The sequence below is a fragment of the Mobula hypostoma genome, chromosome 3, assembly GCF_963921235.1.
Source record: "Mobula hypostoma chromosome 3, sMobHyp1.1, whole genome shotgun sequence".
Lineage (NCBI taxonomy): Eukaryota > Metazoa > Chordata > Chondrichthyes > Myliobatiformes > Myliobatidae > Mobula > Mobula hypostoma.
In genome coordinates, this window is record NC_086099.1 from 6,806,986 (window position 1) to 6,821,062 (window position 14,077).

At 42.2% G+C, this 14,077-nt stretch overlaps 1 protein-coding gene and 1 long non-coding RNA gene across 3 annotated transcripts in view; one reads left to right on the forward strand and one right to left on the reverse strand.

Annotated features, from left to right (window-relative positions):
- Positions 1-14,077, forward strand: part of LOC134343841 (uncharacterized) — an 81,806-nt gene that overhangs the window by 64,117 nt on the left and 3,612 nt on the right. The gene's annotated exons all lie outside the window — the stretch shown is intronic.
- Positions 1-14,077, reverse strand: part of LOC134343838 (unconventional myosin-Vb-like) — a 293,220-nt gene that overhangs the window by 23,770 nt on the left and 255,373 nt on the right. The window contains exons 28-30 of one of the 2 annotated variants that reach the window (XM_063042610.1): positions 10,171-10,410; positions 6,240-6,337; positions 3,343-3,420 (exon numbers count right to left, since the gene is read on the reverse strand). In XM_063042610.1, coding sequence (XP_062898680.1) covers positions 3,343-3,420; positions 6,240-6,337; positions 10,171-10,410 — 416 coding nt within the window. The remainder of the gene's footprint in view (positions 1-3,342; positions 3,421-6,239; positions 6,338-10,170; positions 10,411-14,077) is intronic. The other variant, XM_063042611.1, reaches the window with a different exon arrangement.

A 14,077-nucleotide genomic window follows, 5' to 3' on the forward strand; every position in this document is an offset into this window, starting at 1 on the left:
AGAAGACCACAAACATACCCTCAGTGGCCACTTTATACCGAAGAGGTACCGAATAAAGTGGCCAATGAGTGAGAGAGAGAGTGTGTGAGTGTGAGAGGGAGTGAGAGAGAGAGAGAGAGAGAGTGTGAGTCTGAGTGCCCGCACGCATGCGTTGTTATGACATTTCTTAATTACTCAAAACATTGTGACTTTGGTACTGAATAGTTCCATGCTGGTATCTTTCACCAACCACTCATCAAATTTATTTTTGTTTAAAGTTTTCCAGATTCTCTTGATTCTATTATATCTTCTTATATATGGAAGAATAAGTGTTCAAAATTAAATAAAATTCATCTTCAGAAAGATAAAAAGAATGGAGGATTAGCCTTACCAAACTTTAGATTTTATTACTGGGCAGTTAATATAAGAAATCTTACATTTTGGTTATATTACATTAATCGTGAGGATTGCCCGATGTGGGTTTTTTTTAGAAGCTAACTCTGTTGATGAATTCTCTATTATTTCTCTTCTTAGATCCTCATTTCCTTTGTCTCTGAGTAAGTTAACTGATAATCTGGTAGTTAACCAAACTATGAGAATTTGGATACAATTCCGAAAATACTTTGGCTTATTGAGATTTTCTCTTTCGAGTCCCATTTTTTCTAATTATTTTTTTAAACCCTCCATGATTGATGTGGCTTTTAAAGAATGGGATAGATTAGGTATTAAATTCTTTCAGGACTTGTTTGAGAGGGAAGTCTTTTTTCGTTTGAACAACTGTCATCTAAATTTAGTTTACCTAAAACTCATTTTTTTCAATACCTACAAATAAGAGATTTTTTTACGGTCTCAAATAAGTACATTTCCTAAAAGTCCTGATCAGAATCTATTAGATGTAATTTTTAATTTGAAACCTTTTTATGATGGATCTATATCTAATATTTATAATATGGTGTTGGGAATGAGAAGTGTTCATTTAGATAAAATTAAAAATCTTTGGGAACAAGATTTATAGACTTCAGTTTCTGAGGAAACTTGGAATCCAATTTTTAATTGGTTAACACTTCATCGTTATGTGCCCGACACTCTCTCCTTCAATTTAAAGTGGTCCATAGGGCCCATATGACCCTTGTTTTTATTTAGATATATCTCTGTATTGCGATAAATGTAATAATGGAGAAGCTTCACTCATTCATATGTTTTGGACATGTCCGAGTCTTGAAAAATATTGGAAAGAAGTATTTCAAACTTTCTCGATACTTTACAAAGTAAACTTTAAGCCTAATCCTTTGACCGCTTTATTTGGTATTGTTGGAGGAAAGGATATTATTTTGGAGTCATCTGACTTACACATTTTGACTTTTATTTCTCTTATGGCCAGAAGGACACTTTGCTTGAATGGAAAGATGTGGCCCCTCCTATTCATGCCCAATGGTTACGTGATGTGACGTCATGTTTAAATTTAGAGAAGATTCGATGTTCAATTTCTGAACCTAGCCAAGATTTCCAAACATTGTGGGGACCTTTTTTGAATTATTTTCAAAACCTTTGATTTGCTGTTAAAGCACAGATGATGACTAATAATTTTTTTTCCTTCTTTTCTTTACTAATCAGCTTCGGTCTTGGTAGTGGGTTAGATTTTTTTTATATAATAAAGTTACTGTATTTCAATGCTACGAATTAATTAATCTATATGAATATAGGGTAAGGAGTCTTTATATGCGATTTAGTATAATTTATTGATATATAGTTTTTCTTGTACTCTGTATTCTTATATGTAAAATTAATAAAAATATTGGAAAAGGAGAAGAAAGCTTTCCAGACTGTTGAGTATGGAATGTTCATATTCTAGTCTTTGTGCAACCTCCCAAGGTAATTTGTATCAATGTGCAATCATTCTGCAGTTCTTACTTTGGCCAACACCAATTCCACAACCTACAGACTCATTTTCAAAGACTCTGCAAATATAATTTAGTTTCTGATTTGCACAGTTTGTTGTTTGCACATGTTTTGTTTGTCAGTCTTTATGTATATTTTCATAAATCCTATTTCATACTATGTGCCCTCTAATCCATCTTGCTATTTCAAGATTCAGGATTCTAGTTTATCTATCATGTGTACATCAAAACATACAGTGGAGTGTGAGGAGCTAAGGATGATGCCTTTGCAAATCAGTTTAAATCTCCTCTTCTCATGTTTTCTTTTTCCTTTTCATGGGTGCTGGGGTCATGTCAGAGTCCATGATCTACAGCTGCACTCAAACTACATTCTTCATGGATGGTAGGTTCTCGCTCTTGGAAGGGCCTGGCTTTTCAAGATCCCCAGGTGCAGCCTGGAAGATGTGTGCCTTCGGGGAGTGGCTCTGTGGACGACCCGATTTCTCACCCACGTTGCCTACTGAATCATGACGGGAGACTGAGAAATTGAGACGGCGGGCAATTCGTACAGCTGTCCACCCCTCCTGCACTGGAGCCATCTCCCTCTTTCTTTCTTGATGGTGAGTTCGAGTCTGGGTCTCAGACCAGAGACACAGCAGATTGGAACATTGGACCAGAGAGCTATTTGGTCTTCCCGCTTGCTGTGGCAGAAGCGATATCTCTCCTCCTTGCTAGTGAGAGAGAGAGAGGGAGAGAACCTGTCTGAGATGTTAAAGTAACATACGTCAAAGTTGCTGGTGAACGCAGCAGGCCAAGCAGCATCTATAGGAAGAGGCGCAGTCGACGTTTCAGGCCGAGACCCTTCGTCAGGACTTTTGAGATGTTAAAGTGTTGGGATAGACAGCAGTTATTGAGGAACCCCTGATGATGGTATCTAGGGGCTTACATGTTGGGAGGGTGGTGGGGGGGTTGGGATGGACAGTAGTTTTTGAGGAACCCTTGATGATGTTATCGAGGGGCTTGCATGTTGGGTGGGTGGTGGGGGGTGGTGCTTGTGCTGGAGCAAGTGGAGGAAGGGGGAGGGTTGATGCTTTTGCTGCTGTCTGTGAACGGGAGGGGGAAGGAGAGACTTTGGGGTTCTAGCTTCATTCTTTGGGTCTTTGTTCTCTCTGTTTTGTGGATGGCTGTGAAGAGTAAGAATTCCAGGTTGTGTACTGTATACCTTCCCTGATAATAAATGGAACTATTGGACCATCGAGAAAGTGTCAATGGCGTTAACAATCAACAAACCCAAGGGTGTGCTGGGGGCAGCCACACATTCTAGTGCATGGCAGAACAACGCATAACGCAACAAATCACAACATTTTATACCTTAAAAGCGCCATGTAAAAAATACCAAATGCTTTTGGTCCACAAAACACCGAATGTGGACTCCTCCTGACATGTTTTACAGTTGTTCAAAAAGAAAAGGCAAGCAAAGTTTGACCTGGCAACTTGCTTTAGGCCTTGATATGCCAGGCCAAGCTCTCCATCTTCATTGAGGTAGTGCCAGTCTTCAGCCTGGCTGCAAGGGTGTGACAGGTAAAAGGAAACAGGAACAGGGGAAAGAAGGAGAAAGGAGCAAAAAAAGTGTCATTCAGAAAGAGAAAAACCAAAGTCACCACAGAAAGCAAGAAGAAACACCAACATTTCAGAGGTTTACGAGGGAAAATAAGGTAGAAATCCCAGAAATTAAGGTCAGCATTACTAGAATTGGCTGCTCTCACCCTAACAGCAAGTGTAAAGTGTATAGAACATTGAGGATTGTGCAAATGTGTCCTATACCCACATTCCACTCTGTTAGTGTGAAAGTGAGAGGACACAGCAGCACAAGAGATGCTGGGAATCCAGAGCAACACACACAAAATGGTGGAGGAACTCAGCATCTATGGAGGAGAATGAACACTCGGCGTTTTGGGCTGCGATCCTTCATCAGGACGGGAAAGGAATGGGGAAGATGCCAGCATAAGAAGGTGGTGGGGGGAGGGAAGTGATAGGTGAGACCAGGTGAGGGGGAAGGAGGGTTGCGTTGGGGAGGGGGATGAAGTGAGAAGATGGGTGGTAATCGATGGGAAAGGTAAAGGGCTGGAGAAGAAAGTTCAAAATAAAATTTATTATCAGAGCACATACATGTCACCAGATACAACCCTGAGATTCTTTTGCTGTGGGCTACTTAGCAAATCTATAAATTAGTAAATGTAAATTGTAAACATTAGGAACGGTAAACTGTAAAAATGCAGATATAAATAAAGAGCAATAAATAATGAGCATGAAATAACAGGATAAAAGAGTCCTTAAATGAGGGTAGCTATCCCCTTTTATTCAAGAGCCTGGATCTGAGAGTCTAACATACGAAGGATCTGATAGGAGAGGAGAGTGGACCGTGGGAGAAAGGGATGAAGGAAGGACACCAGAGGGAGGTGATAGGCAGATGAGGAGAAGAGAAGGGGTAAGAGGGGAGCCAGAATAGAGCATGGGTCGGGGTGCGGGTGGAATCACTGGAAGTTAAAGAGGTCAGTGTTTCTGCTACCCAAATGGAATACGAGACCATAAGACATAGGAGTAGAACCAGACCAATTGGCCCATCAAGTTACAGCTGATCCACTATCCCACTCCACCCCACTTTCCCGCCCTCTCCCCGTGATCTCTGATGCCCTGACTACTCAAGAACCTATCAAGCTCTGCTTTAAGTGTACCCAATGACTTGGCCTCCACAGCCACCTGTCGATTCACTACCCTCTTCATGAGGTGTTCCTTCTTCGGCCTGAGAATGGCCTTAACACAGTAGTAGGGGAGGCCATGGACTGACATGTTGGAATGGGAATGACAGGAGGAATTTCACACAGAAAGATGGAGGTGAGTTTATGGAAGGAGCTGCCAGGGGAAGTGGTTGAAGCTGGTACAGTGCTATAATTTAAAGAGAACATGGATAGGTCCCTGGAGGGTCAAGGCTTAGAGGGATATGGGCTGAATGCAGGAAACTGGGACTAGCTGACTTGGCAGTGCGGTTGGCATGGATTTGCTGGGTTGAAGGGCCTGTATTTGTGCTATATTCCTCTATCATTTTTTCAAAATCTCCTTTTCATATGTAAGGGGTTTCTTCTTTCATGTTACTTGCTAAGGCTAATCAAATGCCTTCTCTGTAGTGTTATAATAAAATGGCTTCTTTGTAATGTTAACTGCTGAGGTAAGGGGTTCTCTGTAACAGCATATTTGGGTTATAATTACTGATAACGGGACTTGTATTCATTTGCTAACCAATTGGGATAGATGTTATTCTTTCTTGTGTGTCTGAAAGCTGTTGTTTGCGTGGGATTTGGGCAGAACGTGCCATGGGGAAGAGGAGAAAAGGCGCACCCGAAGGGATGCTGTGACCCAGTGAGCGGACCAAACCCTGAGCGGGGGCTCGGGACCTGGCAGAATTCGGAGGAGATCGAATGGTGGAAAGTGGATATTGCGTGAGCTCCAACGAATTAATTGTGCACAGACTGAATAAAGATACAGTGGCACCTTATTTTTATTTTATATTTTGGTTCTCTACTAACCCTATAGTTCAAGTAAGAATTATAAAATCTTAATTATTTAACCACATCCTGTGTACGGCTTGTCACTACAGGGTACTGATTTGAAATGGGGGACACATCACACAGCATTCACCCAAACAAGAGTTATAAGATTTGGCCAGGCAGGGGGTTATCACCCTAAGATCATGCCACTAGGCAAAGTGAGCGTTACGCATATTAAGAAGGTTGGATCTCGTTCCTGCTGTTAGCTAATTTCCCCTTAGGTACAAACAGAAATAATAGGAAAATCAGTATTTGCTGACAGAGGAAAAATGAGATTAGTATTTATTCATAACCCTGATTGGTATCCACTGATTTGGGTTAGAGCAAATGCCTGAATCAGGTAACTTGTGTGATGAGATATCTTGCAAAATAAAATGTGACCCTGTTCTGAGATCTGAAATGCAATTCGGTTAAGGACAACCACCAGCAAAACTCTTTTATTCCATCAGAAATACATGAGAAATTCTGCAGAAACTGGAAATCCAGAGCAACACACGCAAAATGCTAGAAGAATGTAGCAGGTCAGGCAGTATCCATGGAGAGGAATAAACAGACTTGCTTTGATTCAAGGACTCAGTGAAGGGTTTATTGGGTCCTGATGAAAGATCTTGGCATGAAACATCAACTGTTTATTCCTCTCCATAGATGCTGCCTGTTCTGCTAAGTTCCTCCAGCATTTTGCATGTTTCATTCCATTAGCCTGAACTTTACTTCTGAACTGTGCAGACAGAATCTGTTCTGCGCGCTCTCTTTAAATAAATAAATAAAACCAACATACCTATTAGTCTCACATATGCCATTGTAGGCCTCAATTGCATCATCCTTGTCTGTGTTTTCATCACTTCTTTTCCACTCATATTTTTCGGTCACATTATCCTACAACAGGAATTGAAAATTACTTTATCTGACATGTCCAAACGTAACTTTTAATTCAGCCAAAATGTGAGTTCTGTGTGGAACACCAGGGAAATAATCACTCCCATCAGGAAAGAGGCTATGTAGCATCCATACCAGAACCACCAGACTCAAAACCAGGAAGGGTCTACAGCGGGTAGTCAGACACTGCCCAACACATCACTGGCACCAGCCTACCCATCACTGAGGACATAGATACAGACAGGTGCTGGAAAAGGGTCAGTAACATCATGAAAGATCCACCCACCCTGCTCATGCACTGTTTGCCACATTCCCAGCAGGAAGGAGGTTATGTAGCATCCACATCAGGACCACCAGACTCAAAAACAGTTACTTTCCCCATGCAGTGAGGCTGATCAACATCTCCACCACTACTTTATTATTTCCCATTAGTCACCTTATGTACAGCCTTATGGACTTACTATCGATTTTGGGAATGAAAGGGTTACCATATGAGGAATGTCTGGCAGCTCTTGGGCTGCATTCCCTGGAATTCAGGAGAATGGGGGGGGGGGGAGAATCACATGGAAACATTCCAAATGTTAAAAAGCCTGAACAGATTAGATATGGCAAAGCTATTTCCCATGGTAGGGGAGTCTAGGATAAGAGGGCATGACTTCAGGATTGAAGGACGTCCATTTAGAACAGAGATGCGGAGAAATTACTTTAGTCTGAGGGTGATAAATCTGTGGAATTTGTTGCCATGAGTAGCTGTGGAAGCCAAATTATTGGGTGCATTCAAAGCAGAGATAGATAGATTCTTGATTAGCCAGGGAATCAAAAGGTATGGGGAGAAGCAGGGGTGTAGAGATGACCGGAAGAATTGGATCAGCCCATAATTGAATGGTGGGACAGACTCAATGGACCGAATGGCCTACTTCTGTTCCTATATCTTATGATCTTATGTATATAAGCTATCCGATGTATTTCTATTTACTGTGTTTTTAATTATTGTGTTCTTTATCTTATTGTGGTTTGTTTTTGTGCTGCGTCAGATTAAGAATAACAATTATTTGTTCTCCTTTACTCTTGCGCACTGGAAATGACATTAAAGAATCCTGAATTACGGTTTTGCAACAAACATCAAATCTTAATGATGCATTCACAACTTGTGAAGACCAGATGGATAATTTTAAGGTTATGCTAAGAGACACAGGTCGAGTGGACAGCCAGAGACCTTTTCCCAGGGCACAAATGGTTAACACCAGGGGGCATAATTTTAAGGTGATTGGAGGAATGTATGGGAGGGGGATTGAATATCAGAGATATATATGTAACGCCGTGGTTCACATTTTTACTGTTACTCTGTAGGTATTTCATTTAGCAGTTCTGTGAGAGCTGCCTGTTCTGCTTTCAGCATGGTTGGGTTACTGTTGAAGATGGGGAACGTGTGTCATCCAATTAGGATGTTGGAACTGGGGGGAGATTTTTATGGTGAGGGACACCAAGGTTAGTCTTGGGCCTTTTGTTTGGTGGGAGATGAAGGGAGAAGACGCTGGAGAGAACCGGTCATAGAATTTGACCTGCTGCGGGACCACGATTCAATGGAGCCAGGAGCCAAGATCAACTGGGGATTGGTGAATATGAATTTTGGGAAGAGTTGAGCTCCAACTTGTGCACATTTGAATGTTTAATTAAAATGGGCCCTTTTCTTTTTGTTTCTCTTTACTAACCCTTTAGTTAAGGTTCATAAATATAATTCCTTATACATACATACACATTAAAGGAATTATAAAGATAATAACAAAACATATATATATAGTTATTATCTTTTTTTACACAGAGTGCATGGAACATCCTGCTGGGGGGGGGGTGTTGGGGAGTGGTGATAGTCACATGGATGATAGAGAAATTGAGGGCTATGTAGGAGGGAAGGTTTCAATTCATCTTAGAGTAGGGTACGTGGCCAGCTCAGTATCCTGCTGTAGTATTCTGTGGTCCATGAAATGAACAGAAATCCCTACGAGATCCATGAAGCTGACAAATGAACTGTCTCATTGCCTCGGTAAAGCAGGACTGGTTAGCACAAAGCTTTACCGCACCAGTGACTGGAAGATCAGGGTTCAATTCCTGGCGCTGTCTATAAGGATCCTGTACGTCCTCCCCGTGACAGAGCGAGCACAAGTATCTTTCCTACCACACCTCACAACATTAATCTCATCCCTGAGCTTGCTATGTTTTATGTTCTTTGTTTTCAGAAATAAAATAATAGGAGAAATTCCTTAAAGTTAGACTCAAGGCTCTCGGTTTCTAAATGTCACTGATTTGAAATTCGGAATGTGGAAGGAAACCGGAGCACCCGGAGAAAACCCATGAGATCACCGAAAGAACACAGAAATTCCTTGCAGACTGTGTCGGGATTTGAACCCCATCACTGGAAAGCTACATTACTGTACCTTCCCTAATAATAAACTAACTCCAGTCCCAATCCCAAGCACTCCTTCCAGCCTCTAACCCAAAGTTTTAACCTCCTCCAGAGAAAATTCTGCATTTTCTGGGCAGAATAACAGGTCAGTAGTGACTAGATGGGCCAAAGGGCCTGTTTCTGTGCTGTAGAGCTCTTTGACTCTCTGCTCCCCAAAGCCATCGTGTAAGACTCCACTTCTCCAATGTTGAACTCCAGTCAATATGGACGGCACAGTCGCGTAGCAGTTAGCGCAACACCTTACAGCAGCTGTGAGATCCAAGTTTCATTCCTGTCGCTGTTTGTAAGGAGTTTGGACATTCTCCTTGTGACCACGAGTTTCCTTGGTGTGCCAGTGTCCTTCCACAGTCCAAAGACACATGGCTTAGGGTTAGTAAGTTGTGGGCCTGTTATATTGGAGTTGGTGACACTTGTGGGCTGCCCCCAGCACATGTTGGACTGCATCACGGCCTGGTTCAGAAATTGCACCATCTCGGATCACAAGACCCTGCAGCGGATAGTGAGGTCAGCTGAGAAGGTCATTGGGGTCTCTCTTCCCGCCATTATAGACATTTACACCACACGCTGCATCCGCAAAGCAAACAGCATTATGAAGGACCTCTCGCACCTCTCATACAAACTCTTCTCCCTCCTGCCATCTGGCAAAAGGCACCGAAGCATTCAGGCTCTCACGAGCAGACTATGCAACAGTTTCTTCCCCCAAGCCATCAGACTCCTCAATACCCAGAGCCTGGCTTGACACCAACCTCCTGCCCTCTACTGTGCCTGTTGTCTTGTTTATTATTTATTGTAATGCCTGCACTGTTTTGTGCACTTTATGCAGTCCTGGATAGGTCTGTAGTCTAGTGTAGTTTTTGTGTTTTTTTTTATGTAGTTCAGTGTAGTTTTGTATTGTTTCATGTAGCACCATGGTCCTGAAAAACGTTGTTTCATTTTTACTATGTTCTGTACCAGCAGTTATGGTTGAAATGACAATAAAAAGTGACTTGACTTGACTTGAGATACAGTGTGGAACAGGGCCTTCTGGTCCACTGAGCCACACCGCCCAGCAATCCAACGATTTAACCCTAGTTAATGGGAGAATTTACAATGACCAACTAACCTACCAACCAGTACATTTTTGGACTGTGAGAGAAAACTGGAGAACCCGGAGGAAACGCTTATGCTTATGGGTAGAATGTACAAATTGCTTACAGAGCATGCCGGAAATAAACTCTGAACTCTGACACTGCGAGCTGTCGTAGAGTCATGCTAACCGCTATGCTACTGTGGCACCCTGTTTCGAAGTACATGTGATTGATAAAGCTAATCTCAATCTAATCCAGTTCTGCCCGTCCCTCCCACTGTCACTTTCAGTACACGACATTACCGTAGCTTTTGCCTCCTCCTTCTGCTGAGCCGCTTTGACTATCTGAGTTTTCAGCATGAGGACCTCCTCCTTCCGCACCTCCAGCTCCTCGCTGGCCGTTTTCAGCTGATGTAGAAGTACACCGTAGGCATTTTCTGATTCATCATTAGAGTCCTCCGCCGCCGATCTCTCTGCCACGGCTTTCCTTAGATCATTGAGTTCGTTCTTCAGCTTCTTGTTTTCCGATTCAAGCTCATGTCGCTGTGAAGTGATATCAAATTGGAAAATACCTTTGCTTAATTATTTCAATTACAGTTTACCATTTTATTATTGATTTTCCAGTAAATTACATTTCAAAATAGTGATACACTCAATGGCCATTATTATTTAGTACACCTGCTCGTTAATGCAAATATCTAATTAGCAAATCAATACGTAAAAGCATTCAGACATGGTCAAGAGGTTCAGATGTTGTTGTTCAGACCAAACATCAGAATGGGGAAGAAATGTGATCTAAGTGACTTTAACTGTGGAATGATTGTTGGTGCCAGATGGGGTGGTTTGATTAACTCAGAAACCTGCTTATCTCCTGGGATTTTCATGCACAACAGTCTCTAGAGTTTACCGAGAATGGTGCGAAAAACAAAAAAAATCCTGTGTGTGGCAGATCTGTGGGCGAAAATGGCTTGTTAATGAGAGAGGTCAGAGGAGAATAACCATACTAGTTCAAGCTGACAGAAAGGCAACGTTAACTCTAATAACCACACATGCAGAAGAGCATCTCTGAATGTACAACCCGTCCAACTTTGAAGTGGTTGGGCTACAACAGCAGAAGGCCACGAACGTGCACTCAGTGGCCACTTTATTAGGTACAGGACATACATCAAGTGTATATTTCGAAAGCAAAAGTTGCAGATGCTTAAAATCTGTAATCTATAAGTTTGCCAATGACATAATTATTGTTGGCAAAATTTCAGATAGTGATGAGGAGGCATACACGAGCAAGATAGATCAGCTGGTTGAGTGGTGTCTCAACAACCACCTTACACTCATCATCAGTAAGACCAAGGAACTGATGGTGAACCTCAGTAAGGGGAAGTTGAGGGAACACACTCCAGTCATCGAGGGATCAGCAGTGGAAAGGGTGAGCAGTTTCAAGTTCCTGGGTATCAACATCTCTGAAGACCTATCCTGGGCCCAACATATTGATGCAATTACAAAGAAGACATGACAGTGGCTGTATTTCATTAGGAGTTGAAGGAGATTTGGTATGTCATCAAAGACTAGCAAATTTCCACAGATGTACTGTGGAAAGCATTCTGACATTCCTTTTCTGGTTTGTACTGAACATTTAACATTGTCCCTGAAAGTCAATGTCATTCTCTCTAAACCCATATTAAATTTGATACACACAGTGAATACATCTATCCATCGTCCTTCATTCTTACTGCTTTCGGACTGACTGTTGAATTTTCACACTATCTCCATTGCTTCCATTGACTTTAAGAAAACTTTTGAAAAGGTAACACCTAGAAGGTAACTGAAGTCTAAGACATAAGAGATTCAACAGATGCTGGAAATCCAGAGCAATACACACAAAATACAGGAGGAACTCAGCAGGCCAGGTCAGTTGCTTTGTTTGTGTTTGTAAGACCCAGCTGGGCATTGATAATATGGAATGCAACAAGTCCGGTTCACTGGTTTTCTGACGAACAGCAGGAGAGCTGCGTGGCCGCTATTGCAGCAAGGACTAGGCCTCAAGCCAGGGTGTCGCCTGCTTGCAGCCATCCAGGAGAGGGTTGTTGGACTTGGTCTGGTGGTGGTGTGGTGCAATGCAGCATCCATGCTGGGGGTGTTGGTGCTGCCCTCTTGTGCTCACTTGGCAAAAGACAAGCTGTATTGTGTTTTACTGCAGACTGCTGCAACATTCATACTCTCAGGGACTTGGACGAAGTTTTTTGTGTGACTGTATGTTTACTGCTATCTTATATGTGCCTTGTACTGTGAATAACTGCTGTTACTGTTACTTTTGCATCTTTGCCCTGGAGTAACACTGTTTCGTTTGACTATTCATGGGTATTCATGTTTGGTTAAATGGCAAATCAACTTGAACTTGATCTATGTAGGGGAATAAACCATCGACACTTTGGACTGTGACCATTCATCAGAATTTATGCCTATGTCCACTGCATTTTCCCATCTATAAATTTATGCATTTTGAAGGACTGAAATCATGTAATTTGTTGTTTTGTTGTAGAAGTACAGTGCAATACATAAAAATTACTATAAGTTAAAATAAGAAATACAATATATTAAAAATTATGTAGTGCAAAAAGTCATCACTGTTGCCATCAGGTAGATGGGACAGGTGCCTCAGGACTCGCACCACCAGGTTCAAGAACAGTTACCATCAGGCTCTTGAACAAAACGGGATAACCACACTCATTTAGGGACTCTTTTATTCTCTTATTTAATGCTCATTATTTATTGCTATATATTTATACCTGTGCACAGTTTGTTTTCCATTGATCTGTTTACAGTTTCTGTTCTGTAGATTTGCTAAGTATGCCCGCAATAAAACAATCTCGAGGTTGTATGTGGTGACATGTATATACTCTGATAATACATTTTGCTTTGAGTGAGATGGTGTTCTTGGGTTCATTGTCGATTCAGAAATCTGATGGTGGAGGGGAAGAAACCATTCCTGAAGTGTTGAGTGTGTGCCTTCAGACTCCTGTACCTCCTCCCTGATGGTAGCAATGAGAAGAAGGCATGCTCTCTTCTCATTAAACAATGATATGGTAAATATTTTTTATAGAAGCATGATGGTTCCTCTCAGGCATTCTCCCAGGGGAGATCACTGACCTTTACCAGTATTTTTATTGAATTTTCTAAAGAAACATTTTTTAATTGATTTGCTGTACATGAGCATGCTAGAGAAAAAAAACTGCTGAACTTGGCACTATATGAAATGTAGGAATCGTACATTGAGCCATTTCTACAGAGACATTTAGCCTTCCAGGCAGGTCCTCAACTCGTAATACAGACTTAGAGTCTAAAAGTGCTGTTAACTGAACACATTAAGCCATCTTCACTCTGTGACATTCACCGTAATATGCTGGAGGTCATGGGTTAAGGGTGAAAGGTGAAATACTAAAGGGGAACCTGAGTTGGAGCATCTTCACTCACAGGGTGGTGAGAGTGCGGAACGAGCTGCCAGTGCGAGTAGCGGTTGAGGGTTCAGTCGTAACATTAAAGAGACGTTTGGATAAGTACATGGATGCGATGGGTATGGAGGGCCATGGTACAGGTAAAGGTCGTTGGGTCTAGGCAAAATAACGGCTCAGCACAGACTGGATGGGACAAAGGGCCTGTTGCAATGCTGGGGTGCTGTATGATTCCATACATCCATCTGCTGATCTCCTACTGAAAACCAACCTGTACTCCTTTGCCTGCGAACTCTGACCAGAATCATTCACTGATCCCCTCTCCTCAGATGCTGCTGACCAAGCGGCTGGGCTTTTCAGCATCTGCAGTTTCACTTTTAAACATCCAGTCTCCGTGCACTGGGTCCTTCCACATTCCTCCAAGCAGGCTCAAGGGCAGCTTCTAACTCGCTGTTACAGGAACATCGCTCAACTTTTCCTCATAAGACAAGCTTTCTAATCCAGGCAGCATCCTGGTAAATCTCCTCTGCACCCTCTCTAAAGCTTCCAGATGCTTCCAGTAATGTCATTTTGATGGACCGTGGATGAAGATCTCTTTTGGGGCTTTTGCTGTTGCTTGTATGGTGGGTGGGGAGGTGGGGGGGGGGTCTGTGCTTTGCTGGCACAAGATAGAGGGCATGGGGGTCGATGCTTTCACTGCTGCTTCTGTGAAGGTTGGGGGAGGGTGAGTTTCAGGCTACAATGTTCTATCATTCATTCTA